The sequence below is a fragment of the Mirounga angustirostris genome, unplaced genomic scaffold, assembly GCF_029215605.1.
Source record: "Mirounga angustirostris isolate CCGP_5_RB_7025 unplaced genomic scaffold, mMirAng1.0.hap1 SCAF_14, whole genome shotgun sequence".
NCBI lineage: Eukaryota > Metazoa > Chordata > Mammalia > Carnivora > Phocidae > Mirounga > Mirounga angustirostris.
In genome coordinates, this window is record NW_026991722.1 from 40355463 (window position 1) to 40382087 (window position 26625).

General features: G+C 36.3%; 2 protein-coding genes across 2 annotated transcripts in view; both read right to left on the bottom strand.

The window, feature by feature from the left end:
* DSG4 (desmoglein 4) overlaps nt 1-1645 on the bottom strand; it is a 59478-nt gene extending 57833 nt beyond the window's left edge. The window contains exon 1 of the mRNA XM_045887951.2: nt 1568-1645. Within this exon, the coding sequence (XP_045743907.1) occupies nt 1568-1645 (78 nt within the window). The remainder of the gene's footprint in view (nt 1-1567) is intronic.
* Nucleotides 1646-2590: 945 nt separating this feature from the next.
* DSG1 (desmoglein 1) lies at nt 2591-24873 on the bottom strand (the record flags this gene model as incomplete). The annotated part of the gene is given in 14 exon segments (XM_045886392.2): nt 2591-3622; nt 6039-6247; nt 8466-8538; nt 8871-9004; nt 10642-10944; nt 12564-12703; nt 13743-14002; nt 16259-16444; nt 16753-16887; nt 18614-18780; nt 21160-21304; nt 22867-23022; nt 24420-24551; nt 24817-24873. Coding segments are annotated over 14 exon segments (3129 nt in total), but the record flags the coding sequence as incomplete, so codon positions are not given.
* Between the last annotated feature and the right edge of the window lie 1752 nt (nt 24874-26625).

The following is a 26625-nucleotide window of genomic DNA, read 5'->3' on the forward strand; positions in this document are numbered from 1 at the left end:
ACTTATAAAATAATTTCCCTATCTTAGGTCTGTAGAATGACCTATAAGGTCCATGAGTTGGAGTAAAGGATCTACAGAGAAGAACCGATTTCTGCCCAAAGGTTGTTTATTGAAAAAAATGACAGGCCTTTAAGTGATTGTTAGAATTGTATCTTAAAAAGATAATTTTAAAATTTGAGAATAAAGAGTTAGACCATCAGTGTGTAATCCTGACAAAAAATTTATTTGAAAGTATCTTCCTAGAAGGATTGACAACTAATATTGTCACTTCTTATATCTTCCATGGTTTTTTACTAATGGATCTTAATAACAAGAGTTACTGAAGATGGTCACTCTAGCTTTTGTTAGACAACCTAAAAAACTTTTTTGGAAGATATCAGGAGTCTTTAACAAACACTTCTGATGATAAATCAAAGTGACACATAAGCTACTTGTGGTCAGATACCATTCCCTTTAATTAATTAACTAATAATTACTTTTATTCCTTCAAACTCCTGGGTCCCGCATACTCAAGTATATTTCAACAAATACATTTTGACTTTATTTCTGGAAAGATTATCCATCATTAATGGAACCCCCCCTCTCAAATGGGAGAGAAAGAAATAAAAGAAAGAGTCCCTGTGAATGATTTTATTTATACCTCTGCATTTTGGCATGCTACAGACTATCAAAATTTCACATAGTCTACAGACATAAAATAAGATGTATATTGTGGCTTTGAAAATATTGACATCATCTGCTATAAGATAGAGCAAAATAGCTCTAATAAAATAGTTCACTCCCTAGCCCCCTTTGACAAGTGTTGGAAGTTGAATGACTATTCTTTTATCTTGTAACACCCTGGGGAATTTGAGTAATTGGCGGGGAATAATCCTCAAGAGATTTTGTCATATCCAGTTTCACTTTAGTGAGCTCATATTAACACTGAATTTAGAAAAGAGAAAAAAATTCGTTTACTTTGCTAGAGTAAATTTACCCCATCTAAAAATGCTTTGATTCTATTTAGAGATTTTTTAAACCAGGTAATACTATATAGCAAAACATAAATGACATATCATAAATAATACATTATTAAATTTTGAAGCTAGAAAAATATATCATACTATATAATTTGGGAATTATCTATAAATTGGAGCATTATGTAAGCCAAGAGCTTATTGACAAATCAAATCAGGAATGCAAGATTTATTCTAGTGAGAAAATTTAGTTAGGGAGTGAGATAAAGTAAGGATATGGGGTTGTCTAGTGCAATTTCATTTGTGTTAACACAATACCATCAACTCTGTTAAAAGTTTTTAGTTGACCCCTTTAAAATAGCAGCAGAGGGTTGTTTTAAAAAGTACTAAACTCAATTAAAACTAATAATACAGTATTACTTTACAGAACAATTCTAACTTTTCCCATTAAACATTTTACATGTTCTAAAAACTTTTTTTAGACCCCCTTAAAAAAAATTCCCCCAAAGCTTAACCATACTGCAGGCTTTTTTTCACAGCTCAGCTTAAGTAAATTATTTTAACTTAAGAGATGTATAATAAAGAGCTGGATATAGATGAGTAACACTTACTAAACACACATCTGAAAATACGATGTGGTTTCCATCTGCTTCCTTGGAAGGTAATTTACCATTAGGGATGACAACCATGTCAGATGTTACTTGCTTCAGTCAGAGAAGTACACTTGGCAAATTTACACTATTAGGTCAGAGCCACAGTGATAAGGAGAAAAGTGAGTGGATATCCTGCACCCTCGCCAGTATGCAATATTCATAAACACTGCATCTACTACTAAACACAAACTAGAATCAGAAAACTCCTTGGCTCCATGGGAATTTTAGCTGAAGCCCATCTTAAGATTCAGGTTCAGACATTGCCAATTTTCCCCAAACGAATCTCACCCTATTGCCATTCTCTTATGGAAATTTCCTCCCAGGAAACATTTCCTAATTTGAGGTTTATTTTATCTAGTGCAATTATTAGGGTAGTCCAGTTTGGTGGCTTATGAGCTGGGTTGTGTAGCCAGATTTGTTTTCTTTACTGGTTAATCATGGTCTGAATATATGGTTGGATTTTTATTTCTATTATCTGTGAAATGGACCAGGTGCTTGGCACATATTTCAAATTCTTCCTGCATACATGAGCTCATAGTACACGGTTAGTCCTTTCTGAATAATGCCTGAGCTACATGGCAAATCAAAACAGAGTGAGGAGAATTGTGCCAATAGCCATCCTAAGGCCAGTGCTTTTGTGTGACTGAGTTTAATTTATTCCATATGCTGGAGATACCAGACAGGCCACACAGAAGCAAAGAAGACCCTACAGGGCATACAGGCACAGAGAAGATCCTGTCTCAAGTTTTAGTTCACTGTCATGGTTCCATTAGTATTAATGTAAGAAAGAAGTTTACATATGCTAAGGAGAGCTCTTGTCCAACAGCACTGTTTCCACCTATTTTTCTCATTGTGGTTTCTCACCTCACTCCACAGTTACTTAGCACCGAGTTGTGCATCATAAATCACATTGTTAGTTTTTTGGTGGTGGGAGTTGAATCTAAATCACCACTACTGAGAACAAGTGTGCTGGGATCCTGGCTACTTCGTATATTGTACTGTACTGTACTTTGTGATTCGACTTCGGGCTGTACTAGGGGAGGCAGATCCGAGGGTCTGGCTAAAGTGATGGTCAGAGGAGCTCCTCATGTGGCCAATGGTGGCTGTGCCCCCCATGCTGCTACTCAGGCCCCCACCTCCTCCCAGGCTACTCAGCCCAATGCCACCACCACTTAGTCCAGCTGCACTGCCTCCACTCATCCCAGCTGGGCCACTAATTCCGTTTATGCCAGAGCCAGAAACAACCCTCTCTGTCACAATCACATTTTGGGCATTTGATAGCTCAGGGTGTATACTTAGATTGCCCATCATGCCAGAAGCTGGTCGGATTACTCTTTCTGTCACGACCACATTTGATGACTCTCTAGGATCAGGCATGGTCAAAGAGGTGGGTAGACTTGAACTTGGTGCTATTACCCTTTCTGTCACTATAACATTTGACCCATCTCTCAAGTCAGGCATCTCTAACATTCCATGCAAATCAGTGCCAGAGATTGGGCCGACCACCCTCTCGGTCACCACTACGTTTGATGTGTGTCGATTATCATGAACATGGACAGAGGGCTTCAGAGTGCCCGAGGTGGTGTAAGACTCGGTCACAGTGACATTACCATAGCCCAGAGGATCAGGAATAGGCATAGGCTGCTGTACACCAGGTCCTGAGGGGTAGGAACTCTCAGAAATGACTGTGGTGGTGCCGAAATGTGGGGAGATGGGTGGGTGTCCACCAGTGATGGGCTCTGTTCCCTGCTGAGGGCAAATCAGTTCGGTGCTCTCAGGTGGCCAAGAGGGATCAGGGTCTGGATATGCTTCAATTTCTTTTCCCAGGCTGATATCTGCCAACTTCTTAAATTTAGGCCCCAGTGTGTCCAAAAAGCTGTCATCCAAGTCTTCTCCAATGAAGCTACAACAACCCACCGAGCCAGCAGGGGAACCTACACCTTCAATGTCATATATGAGCAAACAGTCATTGGACGGGCGTCCTTCGTCTTCATCTGCATAAGCATATGCTTTCTGGATTTGTAGAGGAGAGAGAAAATGAGATTATGGATACATATTTAACAATAATAGAAGTCTTTATCATTCTTTTTTCTTCGGGGGCATTACCAAAGAAGAATATATTAGACAAAATTCTAACCTCTCCTAGAGATGCATTAAAAATCATTATATAATTTCTTTTTTTTTTTAAGATTTTATTTATTTGACACAGAGAGAGTGACAGCGAGAGAGGGAACACAAGCAGGGGGAGTGGGAGAGGGAGAAGCAGGCTTCCTGCGTAGCAGGGAGCCCGATGCGGGCTTGATCCCAGGACCCTGGGATCATGACCTGAGCCGAAGGCAGACACTTAACGACTGAGCCACCCAGGTGCCCCTCATTATATAATTTCTTGAAAGAATTTGGTTAGAAATTGTTTTAACTATAATCCTATTAATACATTTTGACTTTTAAAATTTATTTAAATGGACTTCCCTCATCATAGTGCACTTTGGATACAAAAGCACATGCAAAAAATCACATGAATTACTTTGTAACCAATTTAGAAGGAGGTACTAGAAGTACTGAACATGAAGTACACCAAATTGTGGGGGGTTTTCTTTTCTTCTTTTTTTTTTTGTTTGTTTGTATAAAAAAGGTAGCTCATAGTTGATTTGGGTTCATTCAGGATTGCACTTTCCTTCCTCCAGTGGAGTGAATTTGGTGGTTCTGTGAGGATTTGCTTTTTCAGCAAAACAACAGAACATTTGACTCTGGATCTATGCCATTTTGGGATTCAGAACTGGAAGTTCTTAAAAATAGGACCTCCTTCGATTCAAAGGTAAAGCCTACAGACATGTGCACTTCTTCTTCTTTAGGATTTATTTATTTATTTCAGAGAGAGCACGAGCAGGAGGGGGCAGAGGGAGAGAGAATCTCAAGCAGATTCCCCGCTGAGCACAGAGCCCGATGTGGGGATCCATCTGACAACCCTGAACCTGAGCTGAAACCAAGAGTTGGACGCTCAAACAACTGTGCCAGCCAGGTGCCCCAAACGTGCACTTTTATTTCGTTTTTGTCGTTTATAATACTGGATTGTAAACTTTCAGGTTAAGTATCAGAAATATCTTTATTAGCAAACCAAGTCATTTTGACATTTCATTCAAAAGTATTTTTGAGTCCTTACTATTTGCCGGACACTCAACTAGGAACTTGGCAATGCAGTAGTGAACAAAAGCAGATGAAGTCTCTCTCTCATATGGCTTACCTTTTAGTAGGATGAGACAGACAATACATAAACATATTTGTCGGGAGGTGGTAAACTCAGGATGAAGGGATAGAGTGGCCAAGGGCAGCATCTCATAAAGTGATGTTCGATCAGAGGTTAGAATAAGGCAGCGGGGTGAGGAAAGCACATAGAATGTCCTGTGCAGAAGGAGTTGCAAAGTGCAAGAGTTTTGAGGCAGAATTGTACTTTTCATGAAAATAACATGCATTTGTAGGGACATGGATAGGAAGCATTCCTGTGGATTCAGCAACAAGTTTCTTCTTATTATCTACTGCCATCTGAAAGGCTTTTATCACTGTTTTATTTCAAGATATCAGCCACCCTCTAAACCAATAGAGTTAAAGAAGGTATTTTAGGCCAGGATGTAGAAGGACGTAGATCTATCAGAGACAGTTTCAGAGATAAGAAATCCCTGAAGGCTTAAGTATCAGATGGTGTGTAGCCACAGACAATTCTGTCTCTACCTGAGGATGGCAAAATTAATTCTTGCTGGTTCTTAGAATATTCTGGAAGTGTGCTATGGCTCTTGAACCCATACTTACTGAATGTTTATTATGTGCCTGGAACTGAGCTAGGTACTGGCAACATGATGTAGAGAACATGTGGACAAAGCACTAAAAACCATGGTAGACATACAAACATATTTTAGCAATGGTAGGTTCTATAAAGTCTATACACAGAGCACTACAGAAATACAGATAAAGAAACATCAATTCTGTTTGGGATGTGAGGGTTACCAGTAAAAGCTTCAGAGAGGCAGTGATATTTGAACTGAGTCTTAAAGGTTGAATAGGAGTTTATGAAAGAGATGATGGATAAAAGCATCCTGGGAGGGGCACAGCATAGCCAAAGGCATGGTGTGAATGAGGCAAAGGCACTTGGTATGTGGGGTTGGTGGTAAGGAGTAACTGAAGTTGAGGGAAGGGGTCATTTTATGAATAATCTTAATTGTCGTGTTAAGGAGTTTGGACTTCACTGCCTTGGACAAATGAGCTGGGAGCCATTGGCTGTTTTTAAGTAGAGGAGTAGAGTGATCAGTTCAGAATTAAAGAAATTTTATCCAGCAGCAGTATAATTGTCTGCCAAAGCTGGTTGAGAAATAGTGGCAGCCTGGAGTAGAGCCAGAAGCACAGGATGGTGAGGAAGGCATGGCGCTTGAGACCTTACCTGACAGAAGTAGCTTTCCATGAAGTTCATATTCAGACCTCCTTCTCTACATTCTCTCATAGAATTTCTTCTTAATGTTCCAGAATATTCTTGGCATATCTCAGGTACTCCTGACGTTTTAACTCCTTCTGTTAGTTCAAATCCTGTTGCTCTTTCTCCCCCTCCCAGATCTTGCATTTCTCTGCCACCATACTCATTTGTGTAAACCCCTAGAAGTGTTGATAAAATGAAGTTTACTTTCTATAGTGTATTGTAGACCAAAAACGAATAACTTTCTATAATGTACAGTTTCTTCACTGAAGTAAAATAAAGACAATACATACAGGGCTACAAATACAATATTGAGTTTGAAATAATATTATTAAACAGTTTGTTAATTTGTTAGTTGTTTGATGTTAATTATTTGTTGCTAATTATGTGTCATGCTGGAAGGGGGGGGCTGCATAGGCGTTATAAAAACCTATGCGTTAGTGGGTTTGATTTCAAATTGAGGGAGTTTGGGGGGAAATACCCAAATTCTCAAAGTTAAATAGCATAAGAATACCCCCCAACACAGGGCACAGAAGCATAGGACATTCAGAAGAAGACCCGAGAACCACTGGCTTTCAGAGGAGGAGCCATGGCTGTGGTGAGGGGAAAGATTTGCACGGAGACTCTTGGGTTTTCACTTGGATGTGATGGGTGATTAGAAGCCTGTTACCATATTCGAGGCAAGTTAGACCAAATGATGGCTCAGACTACGCAAGAGCCATGAATAGGGAAAGTGTTGACAGTGGGATAGGTGCCCCATGGCTTTAATATTTTAAAGATCTTGGTTTTTAGGGACAGTGTGTTCTTCATCCTTTTAGGACTCTGGTGGCGCTCGTGCTTTGTTCCAGGTTTGTGTAAAGGCTGGTAGATGTAATGAGGGGATAAATGCATAAGTAAATCCTGATGGATTTGATGATTTGACAAGGCTTGAGAACGGATTGGGTGTCAAGAATAGGGAGATAGAAGAGTCAACTGGGGCTGCTGCTTTTGAGGTGAGAGGATGTTGATGTCATTAACACAAATGGAAACATCCGGAAGAGAAATAGGTTTAGAGGCCAGTGTGTCTAGTGCTTTAAGTAAGGTGCAGTCCTACAAGCATTCCTACGTCTCTCCTATTTTAAAGAGTTCAAAGTAAGAAAGTAATGACAAGTTTGAAAAAGACTGAGAGAAAAAGAAGAGAATCACTAACTTTTTTACTCCGAGAAAAGGCAACTGATTTCAAAGATCTGAAAAGTTTAAAAGAAATTTTTTTATTAGCGTGGTAGCTATTCCCTTGCTGTGAAATTCGAATTGTTCCCTTGTTTCTGCCTGTGAACTGGTCTAGACCCCTGTTTTAAGGCATGTTGTCGTTAGAGTCTTGGTTAACCCTGTGCAAGGAGAAACTCTACCCCCGGCACAAGGCCTCAGCCAAGAACTTGGAAAGATTCTGATAGTGTTTCATCTGCTTACTTCCAATTTGAGAAACAGGACAAATCTTTTCAGGTCAACTTTATGCTCATGCTGAGAATAGATGAAGTTTATTTTTTTTTGTCATGATAGCAGCTAAAGTCAGAGTGGGTTTGAATGCAGATTTTTTTTTTTTTTATGGATACAGTTCAGTAATAGAAATGTTTTTCTCTTCCTTATGATTTTCTTAATAACAATATCTTTTCTCCAACTTACTTTATTGTAAGAACATAGTATATAATATGTATATATAACATACAACCTCTGTGTTAACTGTTTATGTTAACAGTAAGGTGTCTGGTAGTTAAGTAGTAGTTAAGTTTTGGGGGAGTCAACAGTTAATACTTGTTTTTTTTTAGATTTTCATTTATTTGACAGGGAGAGACACAGCGAGAGAGGGAACACAAGCAGGGGGAGTGGGAGAGGGAGAAGCAGGCTCCCCGCCGAGCAAGGAGCCCGATGCGGGGCTCCATCCCAGGACCCTGGGATCATGACCTGAGCTGAAGGCAGATGCTTAACCAACTGAGCCACCCAGGCGCCCCTAATACTTGTATTTTTGATTGACGGGAATCAGCATCCATAACACTTGTACTGTTCGAGGGTCAACTGTATTTTTTTGGGTGAATAATGTTTGCTCTATTAGACAGAAAACCTGGACCAGAATTGACCTGTGGTTCTTCTCTCCTATTTATAGAGGTCCTAATAGAGTCATCTCCTAAGTACTCTCTGATGATTGAGGAAGATTTTAAAAATTCAACATATAAGAATAGTAATTCCTGGAGGTTTTTCCCTTCCCATTTGATTTGCATATTAGTCATTTAAAAATGAATGATAGAAACAATTTTAAAGATGAGATAACTGAGAAATAGTAAGGTATGCAGAGACAGAGCAGAATTCCTTCTTAGTCATTTGAGCTATTAAAATTAAAAAGACAAAACAAAACCTTCTTACCTGAGGTGTCAATGCATTCAATTAGATTTGCATTATCAGGAGGTATGGGTGGTACACAGACAGTGGTCACATCCTAAAAGACAAGAAACATATCCCCATTTGTAGTGGCTCTTTTCTGTCTATCCTTATACAGTGGGTTTGTTCTCAAAATAGACGCAGATTCTAAAAGAATACTATTTACAAAACTTCTGAAATCCATTTAAAACCCACACTTCATTTTAGAAAGCCTTTCCTGGTTACTTCCATCTTATTTGGATGCACCTTTGACTTCTCTTCATTTTCCCCATGGGCTATCCCAGAATGAAGAAGAGCCAGACTGTGCATGATCGCCAGCATCTTGGTTCATGTGCATAAGGCTGAGTCTCGGGGCCTACCAAAGGCCCTTTCTTACAAGTTAGCACTTACTCCGGGAGGCAGCTGTGGGCCTTCCACTGCCCATGAGTGAATTGCTCCATCTGAACATTCGGGGACAGGCTCAAAGCCAGCTCCCCCGCCCGGGGCGCCTTCACAATCACAGCACAGCAACAGAAATGGGACCACTGTTGGTGAAAGGATAGGAATATTGGAATATTAACAGTGGAACCACATTAAAATAAAACAACTTGCTCTTTTATGATTAAATCTGAAACCCTAATATCATTGCATTGGCTTCAAAATTCTTAGGAAAGCTTCAGAAAACAAACTGAACAACGGTCAGATACCAAAATCAATGTGAGCTTCAGTATACTAGACTGCAATCCATTGTAATTTGTTATATGGTATTCAAATGGCAAATAGTATTATACCGTTAAAACAGATTAGTCTTTTCACTGTCATTTCTCTGGAAAATATTAAAGGAGACAAAAAGGAGAGCTGCGGAGGACAGGCAATATGTTTGAGTCTTTGTGTTCACTCCTGCATGCCTTTACTTTTTTTCCTTACACACATGCCTGCCTTTTTACTTTCAGCAGTAAAATCTTACTCATGCTTCGGGTGATTATTCCCTCTATTATTTTCCTCTACATGGATTTTTTTTTCTTGAAATTACTCCTGCACAAATAGAGAACATTACACTGCCTAACAATGTCTTTCTGTTAATCAGTTGGGTTTTCTTATTCACCTAAATATGTTTCTAGCACGGAGCCTTTTATATAATATAATCTTGGTAAATGATCTGGAATGAATGGACGGATGAAGGAAAGGATGTGTAAGTAGAAAATATGACGAAGGAAGGAAAGAAACAAGAAGGAAGTGAGGTAGAGAGGAAGGAACATAGTAAGGATAGTAATAAGGGAGGGATGGTAAGAGAGGGGAAAAAGGAAAGAAAGGAGGAAAAGTATCCTGTGTATTTTGCTTTCTTGAAGATTTGCTAGGCTTAGAGAAAGCTTTGAATTAGAGGTATTTGACCCTAAATATATAATTTTTAAATCTTTATTAACTATGCTACCCAAAGGCAATCAACAATACAAAGAACAAGTTCAAAGTGAAAGTCATATATTACTTGCAGTAGAGATAATCAACACCTGGGTAATTAAGTTACTTTTATAAAATACTTAATTCTAAAGTCTTAAAATGTTGGTTAATAATTAATATGGCTAAAAAAGTGAAATTAGAGAATGATGTCTTCTCATGTATTTTATGTTATATTCTGCAAGTTTGCTTTCTCTATGTAGCCGTTTCTGACTGTTCGGATCATCTCTGATTGTCTTCTTCACTCAAATAGCAATCCGAACCAGCCTGTTATGGCACTTTCCCATGGCACTGAAATTGAATGCAAATTTTTATTCCCCATTGCACTCTAAGGGGTCAAGCAGTTTGATTTTTTTCATCTTATAGACCCAACAGCAAACAGGCATTTCTTGATAAATGCACAAAATAAGATTTGGTAAAGTAGGGGCGCCTGGGTGGCTCAGTCGTTAAGCGTCTGCCTTCGGCTCAGGTCATGATCCCAAGGTCCTGGGATCGAGCCCCGCATCGGGCTCCCTGTCGGCGGGAAGCCTGCTTCTCCCTCTCCCGCTCCCCCTGCTTGTGTTCCTGTTCTCACTATGTCTCTCTCTGTCAAATAAATAAATAAAATCTTAAAAAAAAAAAAAGATTTGGTAAAGTATATTTTATCAAAGGATCAGAAAGCTTATCTTCTCCCCATAGTTTCAGGGGAAGAGGGACACATATGAATAGAATTGTTAAAAGTACTTACATCCTAGGACCAAGAATCCCATGATGAGCAGTCCAATGCCGGCAGGACCAAAATGGACATTATCTGATAAACTTGATAGTGGATTGTCGGTTGTCCCTGTCTGGGTCCCCAGGTCATCATCCGTGGACGTTTTGTCACTTGTGTCAGTACCGGTATCTACGTTCGTATTTACAGTGATACTTCCACTAGTAGTCTCACTGCTTCCAGGACTGGTGTCACCACCAGTAACATTTCCCTCCTTACCCCAGTCAAAATCTTGAAAAACAATATTAATTGTTCCAGTACAAGTTCTTTGAAGAGTATCTGCAACAAGATTCAAAACGGAAGAAATATTTAATGCATTCAATGCAGTACTCATCGAAAATTCAAAGCCACTGTTTTTGCATCAGTAACTTATTTCAGTGTCTTTATTTTCATCGATTCAGTAACTTCCCAAATCATCCCTTGTTTGTGACTCAGTTTTTAAATCAAACCGTGATGAAGATTAGTGCTCCTGAGAGATCATCCCGTATGCTGAGAAGCGTTGACAGTAAATGCCATGTTGTGTGTGCTGTCATTCACCTTAGATAAATAAATCAGTCCTATTCCACATACTATTTAAATGAATGGAAGTTACTTGTATTTGTATTTTATATGCAGTAGTTAGTTGCTTTATTCTCTCTTAGATTACCTTGACAGGGATTCCTTCATCACATCTGCACTACTTCCCGTAGGATTTGAATATACCATAATCTCTGATTAGGAACTGCTCAGTGCAGAAAACCCACAATACTGAAAGTTCAAGGTGTGATTTTTTTTTTTTTTTCCTCCTTCGGAGATAAGATTTCCAAAGTCTAGCATCCACTATACAGCTATTAGGTTAGAAATATGTCATAACTCTGAGACTCTGGCTGGACATTGGTGATTATAATTTTTACTACAGTGTAGGAATGATGCTGATGGAACATTACCCTTTTCTGTAGCCCACTTACAATTATTTATATGTAGTTGTGTCTGAAGCAATTTTTAAAAATTCCATGATAAACTTTTCTCCTGCTCTCTTCCCCTTCCAATTTTATTGAGATACTATAAATGACATATAACATTGTATAAACACAGTGTGTCATTTTGATATACTTGTATATTGCAATAAGGTTTCCACCGTAGTGTTAGCTAACATCACCATCACCTCACATGACTACCATTTCTTTTTTGGGATGAGAAAATTTAAGATCCACTCTCTTAGGAACTTTTAAGTATGTAGCAACAGCACTGTCATTAATAATCGCAAGGCAAGGCTCTGCAGTAGATCCCCAGAACTTAATTGTCTTGTGACTGGAAGTTTGTATTTTGGACCAACATCTCCCCATTTCCCCATCCCTTTGGTGGCCAGCCTAATTTTATTTTTGTTGGTTTGGAAAAGTAATATAAGCATGCTACTTCCAAATTGTTCACACAAAGTTGTACATCAACTTTCCAAAAATTATGTAAAGTTAAGTTAACTTTGCTTCTGGACTAATTATTTGAAAGTAACTTCAGAATATTATTAAAAATTTTCATTTGTTGACATTAATAAGAACTAACATGGAATACCAGCACTCTTCTAAGTGCTTTACATGTAATAACTTCTTTAATATCTCTAAATCCCTAATGTTAGTGTCTCATTTTACAGAAGAAAAGGCTGAGGAATAAATGGGTTAAATGATTTCTCTAAAATCCCATAGCTACTAAGTGATGGTACAAGATACCAATCCAGTCTTGCTCCAGAGCTCATGGACTTGGCCACTGAGTTATACTGTCTCTCATATTATTTAAAATTTGATTCTATGGTTTTTTGCTGTTGTTGGGAAAGTGTTATCTCAAAATACAACAAATGAAACTTTAATTTCCGAGTGTATATATAATTTCCTCTAGTCAGGGAAAAAGTTAAATTGATTTCTTACCATCTATAGATAAAATTGTTCCTTGGTATTTTCCCCCAAGCATGTTATATTGTTCCATGGTAACTCTATTTCTCAAAGTAATTATGCCTGTTTTTGAGTCAACATTGAGTAGGTCAGTTGGATTATTTCCCATTACATATCTGTATTTGAAGAAACAGTATGAATTAATGTTAGCTTTCTAAAAGAGACAGACAGAGAAATTTTGATTATAAAACATGTTTCAAGTCGGTGGTTATAACCTCTGGATATCATTGTCAATTATTAGGGACTTTATTTTTTTTCAGGGCAGGTGCCTTCTGTTTGAGGACATTCAGAAATAGAAAAGGTTTAAATTTAAGAAAAATGAATTGCTGGCAGCCATTTCTGACGGAATGATCTCTTATGCCCACTTGGATGTCAGAATAATCTTTGAATCTAGCAGTCTCATTTTCATTTGGTTTTGGTAGCATCAGAACTCTCCTGGAAGACCCAGATCCTGGGACCTCCTGGGCTGCTTCTAATTCTGAACTGTTCTCTTATCAAAGAAGTTACTTCTCCATAAGCTTGGGGCTTCATTCGCTCCCTATTTTCACTCTCCCTCCCCATATACACGATGACTTCATAGGACTTCTTTGGATTTCCTTCTCATTTATGTATTTGTTAAACTCAAAAGACTAGAACTTCGAGAGGAGCAGAGTGGGGTGGAGAGTGGGATGGTCTGCCCTCCGTGAACTCACATCTGTGGAGTACAAGAGAGTTTATCAATATTAAATGCTGAGTAAAGTGAAGAGAGTAACTGAAATGAGCTAACTAATTCTATTTGATTTCAATCTGGGCACGTTTGCAATGGGAAAATCAGTCCATAAAATCTTCTAGGGGAATAACCGTGATATGTGGTAATCAGCTAGTTGGCCAATAAAATACATAAATACAGAAATGTCAAACTTTCAAGGTCCAGTATTTTCCATATTTTACATCTTCACATTTTTTGCATTTTACTTTTTGCGCAACTGTTTTGTGTTTTCTTAAGGTCAAAGCTCTAAATTAAATAACAATTCAGTAGTTAGTGTTTTTTATGATTGAATGATAGTTTCAAAAATGTGAAAAATATTTTAGTTCAGATACTTAAAATTTCTAAAAAGAACATATATACTTTAGTTCAGCATATGGTAAAAATTATTCGGAAAATGTCAGTCTTACCTAACAGTTGTTGAAGCTTTACCTGTGTCCAAGTCAATAGCTATAAAGTCTCCCACTTTATAATTCTGTCCCATGTTACTAGTTACTACATATGTCTTTGAACCTGGACGGAACACCGAACCTTCAATTACATTTAACACCGTCACAGTGATTGCAGTTGCTGTGAGTTTATATTGAGACATAATTGAATGGTGAAATTCAGCTTTATTTCTGACACCAAGACTAAGTTGCAGATTCTTCATATCTTCATAATCTAGGGGCTAGAAAATACAGAGTGAAATAGTTTTACTCTAAAAAAAAAAAAAACATTCTGGAAAAAAGACAGATCCTTTGATAATAGGCAAGAAAACTCTTACATCTCTTTCTTTAATTTAATTTAAATACATACAAATACACTCTCTATTCTTTATTTATCTTTAACACAATATAAATGCATGAAAATATAGTAAGAAAAAAATCCAACTGCCCTAAATCCTTAGTCAAAAAAGTTGAAAATATATGACGAGTTTTAATTATCCATAAAACCAATTTAAAAACTTAAAATAATATAGATGTTCAAATCCATGCATTTTGTAGTGCAAAGACAGTTTATGTTAACTTCTGTCATTCCATTTTTTCTCACAAAGTAGCTCTATTTATTACAAAGTATGGGCCGAATATATAGTAGGTTCAATCACTTGACAGATTTTATCCATAAAGAACTATTTAGTAGAAATTTTACTCCTGTAAATGTGACTTCTTTCAATAAGCCCGGTAATAGTTGTATAAAAATAATAAAAATCCTTATTTTCTTCAACATATTCTGGAAAAAAATTATTTCAAGTAGCCATTTTCATTATGAAAGTTGGTGTCACTATCTACTACTTATGAAATTCACAAACAACTATGCATTTTGCCCATAAGTTCCAAATATATTTTTCTAAATTTTCACATGAGAGTAATTTAGATGACTCTCGATTCACACATCAAACTCTCCACTTAGTAAAACCTTCAATCTTGGCTCCAATGTTGGCTTTATTTGTAATTCCAAGAATGGCTATAAAATCATGTATACACATACCTCACACACGCACACACATAACAAAGGAATTAATATATGATGTCATGCTTGGGAGAAAAATCAACATTACTCCCATTTTACCGATAGAGATGTTGAGGATAAATAGACTAATTTTTTAAAGTAATATCATAGTAAAAAATAAAAATAAAAAAAATAAAGTAATATAGTAGTTTGGGGTGAAATAGATTAGGACTGTTTCCCCAGCATGGAATCATAGGTAGGATAGTGATGACTATATGAACTTAATAGCTAGAGAAACCTACATTTGAATGTCAGCTGTACCACTTACGAGCTATCAGAACTTGAACGGATAATGTACTCTCTCTCAACTGCAGTGTATTAATCTACAGTATGGGCATATAACTTAATTTGCAGGGATGCTGTGAGGAATAAATGAAAGCATCTGCATTCTGCCTCAGTAAATGGAAGCTATAGGCATGGGGACACTTTATGAATAACTGAGGTAAATGATCACACATTCTTCTGGGAACAGAATTCCTTAGAAGTCTATTTCCCAGGACTATTCTGAAGGAAGGAAATAGTTAAAAAAAGGGACTACATTTTACCATAAAGAATCCACGAGTCTTCTAACACAGGCTCAAACCTTCACTATTAGCTCCCTAAGAGTCACATTTTTTTTCCCCTCAAATCTTAGAGGAAATTCTACCTCTGGTACATGAAGTGGATCATTAATATAGTGGGGACATAGGAGAATTCTGTTGACTTGGACCAACTCTCTAGTATATTTATGTTCATAATAAGTCCTGGTCAGCAGCCGGAGGGAGATGGGAATGTGATAATCTTGTAATTACAGTAATTTAATTTTAATTTTATAAAAACACACTGGAGGACTAAACAACTTTTAATTTACATGAGAAATATTCTCAGTGCGTAATAATTAATGTACAATGTTGGCAAAGACACATTTTTTAAAGCCATGTGAAATCTGCTTAAAAAATATTCTTCAAGGGCGCCTGGGTGGCTCAGTGGGTTAAACGACGGCCTTCAACTCAGGTCATGATCCTGGAGTCCAGGGATCGAGCCCTGCATCGGGCTCCCTGCTTAGCAGGGAGTCTGCTTCTCCCTCTGGCCCTCCCCCCTCTTATGCTCTCTCTCTCATTCTCAAATAAATAAATAAAATCTTTAAAAAAAAATAAAAAAGTATTCTTCAAACATCTAAAACAAAACCTTAAGCATAAAATAAGATTCATTTTTAGAAATGCTCTTAATTTATATGATCTGTGAAGGAGTAGTGTATTAATAGAAGAGAGTTTCAAGTTTAATGCCTGTTTTCATAAAGTGATAATAAGCAGAAAAACTATTTAAAAACTCTATAATCATATATCATTTTAAAACATGGTAATTTTTATTCTTTCACCCCCCCCCCAATTTTGTGAATTGTTAACATTTTGAAAGAGACCGAGAAAACAAAATATTTAGGACAATTATACCATACCTTAATAACCTTTAAAATTCCCATATTTGTCCTTTCATTCATTTCTATGTCAAACCAACCTCCCTCATTTCCGGAGATAAAGAAAATTACTGCCATCCAGTTAGCTGAGTACTCTTCATCCAAATCGATTACTCTAATCTGGAGCAAATCTGAGTATAGAGCATTTTCTTGAACATTAACGGAATACTGAAACGAGAAGCAAACAAATCTTAACACTAATTGTGTGAATGAGAGAAGAACTATCCTGGACTTACAAAGAATTTTAATAGTCATTCATTATTTAGAAATGAAATCTGTGTTTATAGGCTCACGCTTCACTGTCCAAATACATATATTTTTCCTAGGTATTATATAAACAAACACAAGACAAAGTACGTGTCTACATTTGGGTTGTATGTGACTAAAGATAACATGGACCTCTGTAAACAGAATTGTTTGAACAAATTTTAGAATGTAATGAATTGAAGTTATTAATTTCAAGGTCAAATACTTACGGAAGACAGTTCCATGTATGGGATGTTATCATTAACATCGAGGATTTTAATGTTGCACTCACACTCTGCTGACATACCATCTGCTCCACCATCTCGGTCTGAGCCTCTCACAGCAAGGGAATACTGGCTATATTGCTAAAAGCACACATTACAAAAAAGTATCACAGTTGATCCACACAGTCCTTATTCTGTCTCATGCAAAGTTCTTTTAAAATGTTGGCTCAACATTTACTTAAATCTATGATCAAGATGCAGTAACACAGAATATTGAAAATCCGCAGATCTCACCTGAATCAATATGGCAGTTGCCACGTCTATTTCCTAAAATGTTTATCCAGCATCATTTAAAAGAAAGAACACATTTAAAGGCCTCATGCCTGATTATATGTCCAGAGGTTGAAAAAGTTTATAAAGGGGAAAGTGGACCAAAATGCTTAGGAGGAGAGAGATTAAGGTTTACCAAGTATTTATGACATGAAAATTCCATGCCGTAAATAATCAGCCATGGAATGTGCAAGAAAAATAAAGAGATAATGAATGGTTTATATTTCTGGGAGGTGGGGGTAGTGGGCTGAAGCAGTGGAGTTATTGATAATCTATCTTCTTGATTCTACTCAATGGTGCTTAAATTTTTAGAAGTTGGCAAAAGCAATGAAGCCTTTCCCAGACACATGAATGCACGCATCCTCATTCAAAACTGTGGGTATAATTTTAGAGGATTCATAGTTAGGAGTCATCTTGAGGTTTCTCCATGAACTCCAGGTTAAAAATAATCTGCTTTGGTGGCTTGCTAGTGACTTTACTTCCTTTAATTTCTAGAGCTCTTCGCCACTAAACCTCTTTTGACATTAAAGGACTCTCAGTGGGCCCTTTAAGGAAGTTTGAGCGAGAAAACATTAATAGTCAGTTTCTTCTGATGGTTATTTTCAAACAAGTGCAAAAGGAGATATAGGTAACTTAGGAACTGATAGGATTTGGATCATTAAAGAGTGAAAATCATCTGATTTATTTTAAGCCTAGGAGTCATTAACAGCGGAATTGTCATTTCAAAGTAACTATAGTAATTAAAATAAAATTTAATTAAGTACAAATTCAAAAGTAAAACTTCTTCATTTATATCCTTGAAATACACACAGATCAGGTAAATCCTATCAGTATTTTTAAAATGAAAAAGTCGGTACTTTTATATTCAATGGGACCATATGTTATTAATAGAAACCATGCTGATTCTAACTTGCTAACAATCACTAATTATTTTCTTATTCGTAAATGAAAAGATTGGTCTAGATGTTACTCAGTTGCTATCCATCATTCTGATTCTGTGATACATTTCCCAAAGTAATCAGGGGACTGTCAGTAGGTGAGATATAGGAAGGAAAAAGAAGAATTCTGTTGTCAGATGAGCTTAGGGTATTCTGGGTTAAAGAAAGAGAAGCAAGTTTCTTAGCCTGTAAGAATTCTTGGAGTTTCTACCATGTTCATGCATTGTGACTTGCCAAGATGGGGGACATAATAACAATTGTTTCTTAAATCTATTTCAATATAGATCACACTTTTTTTTTTTTTGAAAAAGAGCTTTTGCCTCTGCCTTATGTATATTCTTGTGTACTTTCAGAATATAGTTTTCTTAAATTAAGGCAAATAAATATTAAGTAGGATTGAATGAAAAATGACGGTTTAAAATGTATTTGAGGAATCCCTATTTTTTCATTCTGAAGGTATTTCTTATGTCATTACCATTATGTGAAAAGGTTATATAATTATAACATATTGTTTTCTTTTTCTTTGTTTCTTAGGTACTCTTGCTTTTAGAATCACTTCCTTTGAAACTAACAAACCACTCAAAGAAAAAGAAAATTACCTCTCTGTCTAGAAAGTTATTCATTGTTCGAATTTCTCCAGTGTTTCTGTTGATAATAAACATTGGTGAATCAGAAGGTTCCTGTCTTATGATCTTGAAGGCTATTTTTGAGTTCAAATTATTTGGTTCATCTGCATCAGTAGCATTGAGTCTCATCACCAGTGTATCTAGAAATCAAGGAAAATTGGTTGTAAGTGGACAGTTTGCATTTTCGTTATAGGATAGTATACTGCTTTTCTAACAAGGTATTAGGGTTGGTTCGTCTGTATAATGTATGCGCTACGATTTCTCCTTTCTACTTCTTCAGCATATCATTAGCTTAGCTCCTTTCTATACCTTTGCCTTGACAAAAATACCACATTTTATCAGGAACTTACACATTACTGATAGTTAGAAAATAAAGAAATGTTTTAACTCTGCCTTTCCTTTTCTTATTCTAGTATAATCCTTTTTTTTTTTAAGGCTGTCGTGAAATAAAATGATATTAAAGCCAGACCAACTCTTTCACAACTATAGAACTTTCTAGCTCTATGACTTTGGCTTCAGTTTCCACATCTGTAAATGGGGACGATAACAGTACTGTCCTCACTGAGTTCATGAGAGACTTGATCAGTTTAATGAGAGAAAATCATAGAAAGTTCTGATTGACTGATGTATACTCAATAAATGTGTATTATTGTTCTGTTTTGCATGGTCCCTAGTGAAGTGCTAGGTAACTATTAGGTTGAAAAAGGTGCTTGTTTAACTACATACTTTGTCTTATCCCTTATCTTTTCTGTGAATCTTATAAGCCATTTCGATGAAGGACACTGAAGAAGGAAAAGCTGCCAGTGTTCATAAACTAGAAATCTCTACACTCAACTCTGTTTCAAGCACAGTTGTCCTGTCTTTAAACACAAAATGCAACAGAGTATCTCCCTTCTCCCTCTCATTTTCGCTCTCAATCTCTGTGTGTGTTTGTGTAATTCATTTCAGCATTCTTTTAAAAATTTTTTCAGTAGGCATTTAATTATGGTACATTCATATAGTAAAATCCAATGCAGCTATTAAAAAGAATGAAGACATCTTCATTTCCTAATATGGAAAAATGTTAAAAATATATTTAAATAAAAATTTACATTATGGATTTGTATATAAAATATCTTCCCATTTGTTTCCAAAAGCATGTTTATATAATCATAAACATATGTATCTAAGTAACTAATGATGGTGTTTGCCTCTTAAGAATGGTACTAGGGAAAACAAAGAATGGATTTTTATTCCATATTTACTTTCCATATTGTGTGAATTTTTACAACAAACATTTTTTAAAATGATATTTTAGAATGGATACCTATTCAAAATATAGGTATAGTATTAGTATTTTAATGAATAAAAGTAAAATGTGATGATTTTTGGAATTTATAAGAAATTATACCACTCAAAGGTTAAAAGTAACTATGGTAAGTTGAAATTTTGAATTCAAATGAGATATCATCTCTGCTATTTTTAATATATTTAGGACAATCTTCACCAGTGTGCTAGGCAGTTAATTCTCAAGTGACTGAATATTTGGCAGTTGAAATGTTGCCATTTACAGTAATCCACAAGGAGGACACTGTACCTTTAGATTGCCAAAACTCTTATAGGTAAATAGTCTATCTAGTTTCTAGGTTTTCTGGTACCTCTCAACTAACTCCACTTAGACAATCAGCTTTCAATATGCATGGTGGGCCAAACAGGATTAAGTTTATAGTACATTTCAAATACATAAAATTGGTAACTTGAGTAAAAAGCAAGCAAGGCCTGTATTTATTTCATCATATATAAAAAGGGAAAACAATGCTTGTTTAGTGTTCATTTCTTGTCAACAAAAGCTCTTGAAGATTATGGTCACAAAATAGATTGCCTGGAAGTGATTTCTACTAATGACTTTAAAGTAGGTTTAAAAAAAAGGGTGGGGGGGGCACCTGGGTGGCTCAGTCGGTTGGGGGTCTGGCCCTTGATTTTGGCTCAGGTCATGATCTCATGGGTCACGGGACAGAGCCACATGAAGGGCTCCACGCTCAGTGGGAAGTCTGCTTGAAAATTCTCTCTCTCTGCCTCTCCCCCCCTCTGCCACTCTCGCTCTTGCACTCTTTCTCTCTCTCTCTTAAATGAATAATAAAAAAAAAGTCAGTATGAACAGAAGTGGATGATATTGTCCTTCAGAGCAGCCCGGCTGGGAGGCTAAATCTCCTTCCAGTACTCCTGCCACCACTGTACAAAGTATTTTGGGATTTCTCCTTAGGAATCTAAAAAAGAGCTGCTGTGTGAGTTACATGAGAAAATCTTTCTCATTTCTTTGGAGTTGCTCCATGGGTATGCCAGATTAGAGCTGCCACCACAGTTGAAGGGAAAGCCATTATGGAGACTTCTCATGCCTTTCTGTCCTGAATGCTTTTCTATACTTAATCTCTTACATTCATGATGAAGTAGTGCCTTCTTAGTTTGGCCTCTCATTGCTTGGCTAAGAGTGATCTGGAAGTCAGTATATTCTTGTTTACTTAATAAGATGGATTACTTACTTGCATTAGAATTTTCTTCTATTTGTCCTACAAAAGTAGACATAGAAAATAGCGGAGGGTTGTCATTTATATCCAAAACCCTGACTCTGAGCTCAAGAGGCCTCTCTAAATCTTGACCCAGTGAATTCAGAGCCCTGCAATAGATCTAGGAGAGAAGATAAGAATAATTATTTGGTGTCCAGATATTTATTAAGTTCTTACTTTGTTTGGGCACTATGCTAGGCACTGTGGGTAACCAAAAAAACTAAGACATATTATTTCCTACTAGAATGTAGGTACCAGAAGTACTTATAATCGATAAGGGGAGGCAAACACAAACTCAAAATACCATTTGAAAAAAAGTAACATGATAAGTTATTTAAAAGAAGAATAAAAATAGTATGACATCACAGGAGGATGTAATGATTGAGAAAGATCTTGAAAGAGAATTTGGCAAGATGTTCCAAGCAAAGGGATTTGCATTGTTTGAAATTAGGGGTGGGGGCTATTGGCTTTGAGGATGGGGTAAAGGAGAGTCACATGGGGGCTTCAAAGGAAGGTAATATTCATAAGCTAGGTGGTGACTATGTGGGTGTTCATATTATTATTGTTGTTGTTGTTATTATTATTTATATATGAAGTGTATATAAGTATAATGTATGCTGTTTTACCTGTGTAGTATATTCATATAAAAATGCATTGTGCTTCCAGAAAAGCTAATAGGTTGGCATGCTGACCTCGAGAGTTTGTTGTTAAACATTGTCAGAGGTAAGGCAGGAATACAGATTTGGAATAGAAGACTAAGGAATTAAAGTAGCTTAGGCAGTATGACTGAAAGCACAAGCATCCATTCCTATTTGAACATGTTTGGGGATAGGGATGGATGGGGTTTTAATTGAAGAGCCTACAAGATCAAGGAAGGTTTTCTGTATTTCCCTTTTATTTTAAGTATTAACAAGTGTTGACCATGATGATAAATGGAAATGGCAGCAGGCAAGGAGCAAGCAGAAAAGAGATGATAAAACAAAGTTGATAGAATAAGGCTCTTGAAGAAACGGGTGATTATGGAACAATGGATACCTCTTGAGGGTAAGCTGTGGGAAAAAGCAGAAAATTAATCCTGTTTTTGGATTTACGGCAGAACGTTTCTGAACCAGGGGAGAGAGAACTGTGGGAGTGTGTGATGGAAGGCCTCAGGCTTTTTAACGAAGTTGGTCATCATGTCAGCTGCTTAAAGTGGAAATGAGGTTTGAAGTTTTACCATGGCCGCGGTCAAGTATGGAGGTATGATTCAGTTAAGGATGGATTAGAGTATTTCCAAAGCACATTCTGAGCTCAGGTGAGCTGGAGCAATGTGGATTTATAATAAAGTATGTTTACTCAGAAGAGGCTCCCTTAGTGGCTCAAAAATCATTACTTGAGAGCTAAAGAGAACCAATATTCTCAGGTGAATTAAGGAAAAAGAAGTAAGAGTTAGGCCCTTGCCCTTCCAAACAGATATTCCAGCTTGCCACCAGGGACAGACTGAGGCTAATGTTTTTGCTAAGGCATTTCAGCAAGGCATTTCTACTAATCTCTTCGTTTCTGTTGGGTCATGAGATGCTCATGAATTGAGACAACCAAAAATAATTTTGGGATTTCTGAAATCAAATCAGATATGATCCGAAGTTAAGGTATTCCAAAAATAATGTAAGCCTGAATATATATATTGACATGGAGCCTACTTACAATGAAAAACGGGGTGACCTCTCGATCAACAATGGATGTGATATTAATTTCACCAGTTTTTTGATTAATGATGAAGATTCCATAAGGTGGCTGATCAATTCCTACTCCAGAGATGCGGTATGTAACTTGCTGGTTTGCAGCACAATCTGAGTGAATCTGCAGAGAGAGCGCAGGTGAAAATGTTACGGAGAGCAAATAAAAATTGTTAGGTGTGATTAACAACAGCTACCTTTCTCGAGAACTGTCAAATGTAAGTACCTGTTATCTTTTGGGAAATGCTGGAAATAGTTATTTTTCTAGTTACAACTCTAGTATTTTCCATAATAACTAGCAATGTAATAAAAGAAATTCAATTTCTATTTCTACCAAATAAGAAAAAAATATTATTTTTAATAAATCCAGGACTAGGCAGTCATCATTCATTCATTCATTTATTCATTCATTCAACATTTACAATTGATCGTATTATTTTCCTACTCTGTACTAGCCCTGGTGCTAGAGTAGGGAACTCCTTGCCCTCTTAAGGAGTTTACCAGGATTGTCATTATATAACTTTGATCTCCCGATCCAAAAATTTTTTAAAATGTAAAGTTTTAGAAGAAAATCTTAAGTAGATTTATGTAGTTGGCAAGAGTCATCTGACTCTGTGTAGAAGCCCTTAATTCTGAAAATGGGGAGGATGTATTATCAGAAAAGTAAGGAAATTGCCCCAAATAAGTGGTCTATAGAAGCTGGGATTCTTTCTTTGAAATGAAATATTGTATGACTCTAAGCAAATCTAACTGGGGAGTCTCTGTATATCTGTCTGAATGTGTGTGTATATTTGTGTATGTGTCTATGTATGTGTATATATATCTCTGTGTGGGGATGTATTTGTGAGTGTATGTGTGTGTGTTTGTACAAAGGAAGACAAAGGGAAATGAAAGGAAAAGAGTATGAAAGAGGGTACATTGTGAATTCTTATTAAAAAAAGCCAAAAGTAGGAATTCAATTCTAGTAGGTGAAGGCAGAAAGAATACAGATTAAAATAGTCCCTCTGAGTGTGCTGTTAAATTCATTATTTAAATCACTATATTTATCTACCTAGAATTTGGGGTAAATTATGATCATGTGTATTTATTTTACCTATGAGATGCATCAGTGTTTAACTGTTTACCCCAGTGCCTAAATTTCTTAATTTATCCTTTTCATGGCTTCAGTTTTCATAATCTGAGTGACTATAGTTCTGTTTTGTATCATAACTTCTCAGTGAGTTATATTCATAAAATACTTAAGAGACAGGTTCTTTTGATATTTAACACCATCCATTCTGTTTTTGTTTTTTAAGATTTTATTTATTTGACAGAGAAAGAGAGACAGCGAGAGAGGGAACACAAGCAAGGGGAGTGGGAGAGGGAGAAGCAGGCTCCCCGCTGAGCAAGGAGCCCGATGCGGGGCTCGATCCCAGGACCCTGGGATCATGACCTGAGCCGAAGGCAGACGCTTAACAACTGAGCCACCCAGGTGCCCCTCCATTCTGATTTTTGATTTTACACTTTGGTGTTGATACTTACTTTGGCGATTGGGTTCCTCTTTGAATTGTCTTCACCTTCACGACAGGCTGCAGCGAACTTGATCCATTCACGTTTTTGCCTCCTGATTGAATGCCACTTGATGGTGCCATTTTTGGTGCTGTAATCTCTTACCTTGAATGGGCACGATAAAATAGTGATATCTATTAACTTTTATTCATAATTCACATGCCACTGAAGGTTTTGAAGGAGAGGGTAATTGTAATATCAGAAAGAGAGGATGTTCAATTGGGAAAATTGGTGATTTTGATAATCTATTAATTTTAGCATAACATTATATTTTTACTTATAAGGATGAATTTTTTTGGAAAATGTGTTCTTACTCCCAAACCATTTTCCTTGTTTTTAATTTGGAAAAGATAGATTTGCTGTATATTACCTGGATTCGAAATTCACTGTTAACTTCCACCACCACCTATAAAAAACAAAATAATAACAACAGTTAATTTTTATTGAGTGCTTTATAATTCATGTTATCCAATCATTTTAAAAAGTCAAATAAATCTTGTGAGTAATTAGAATTATTCTATCAGTCCGGATAGCAGATGGATCTGGCTTCTCTCTCAGGTCTAATGATGATGCTATGGATTCCTTTTCTTTTTGTCTTTACTTTTCAGTTATGCCCTTCTTTTTAATCACTTTTATTTTTTAACCTCTTTTTCATTCTTTGCCTATGCAGATACTTGTTATGATATGAACTAGGGTATTGAACCCAGAGGGAGTGAGGGTTGGAAATTTAGGCTTTCTTTGTAAATCTTGTGCCTAAGGAGCTAGAGATACTCTGATGTTATTCAGTGATATTCAGTAGTAAGTTATGATACTTAAACTTCTGACTATAGTTCCAGGATCTGACTAGCCATCGACGGAAATAGAAAAAAAAGTGTTTTGGAGTGAAGAAAGGACATGAAACGGAAAATATCTGAAAAGTTCCAGAATATTTGCTCTTTCATATTCTAATTCTAAATGGAAGATTTTCTAGTATTTTTGAAAATCTTAAGATGATAGATTTACTTTGAAATATGAGAATAAAAAGTTCTAAAATAAAAGCAAATAATTTCCTCTGTAAAAATGAGTTCCTGCAGATATAAATGCATCCTTCTATAGTTCCATAGTAAGGAGAAGAAATTGTAGGCATGTAGGGACCAATTAGTGGGTAAGCAACTTCCATTAGTCTCTTCTCCAGCGTTAAACAATTTCCTTGCCCAACAAATGAGCTACTCAAGCAGAGGTCTGCCTTGTTTCAACTTGGCCTCAATCTTTACATACGATTTGTAGTGAAAGATCAGGATAATTTAAATTACTTTTCTCTAAAACCCAAAGGCATTTCTAAAAGACAGACATCTATATATCAAGTTTAATATGTCAATATACTTAAGACAGAGTAAAATACCTATCTAAAAAATTAGGTGTAGAGGTGCCTGAGTGGCTCAGTTGTTAAGCATCTGCCTTCAGCTCAGGTCATGATCCCGGGGTTCTGGGATCGAGCCCTGTGGAGCCCCGCATCGGGGTCCCCTGTTCAGCGGGAAGCCTGCTTCTCCCTCTCCCACTCCCCCTGCTTGTGTTCCCTCTCTCGCTGTTTCTCTCTGTCAAATAAATAAATAAAATCTTTAAAAATAAAAAAATAAAAAATTAGGTGTAGATGTGAAGGTTAATTTGCATTTATTAAGTTTTAACTTGCACTTGGAGTCATTAAAGAAGGTGTAAATCCTTAGTTTTTATTTATCCCTAAATACAAAATTTTCAACTATTTGAATTCTTTCAGAATTGCAATGTATGAAAATTATCACAGACTTCTTCTTATCACTGATAGAAGAAATTTTAGCTTGCATTTTAAAAATACTAATAAGAGTAATTTCAAAATATAGTAAGTTACTTTTTATAGTTTTAATCTCACCAATAGATAAAAATAAAATTTTGGTTTTCAAGTACATATTTTTCAAAAATTGTTATAATTGATAATTCAGGAAAATATGTATTTTTTGGTTAATAAGAGTAGTGGAAAGAGATTTTTTTATAGGAATTATATACTCATGGTATATATTTAATGTTTATTATTATTATCACTGTTACAATTCACTGAATAGTGACTAATTACTAGACAATGTATTTAGAGAAATCCATGCATTCAATCTTCACAAATACATGTGGTCAATATTATAATTTCATTATCTCCATTTTACAGATGAGG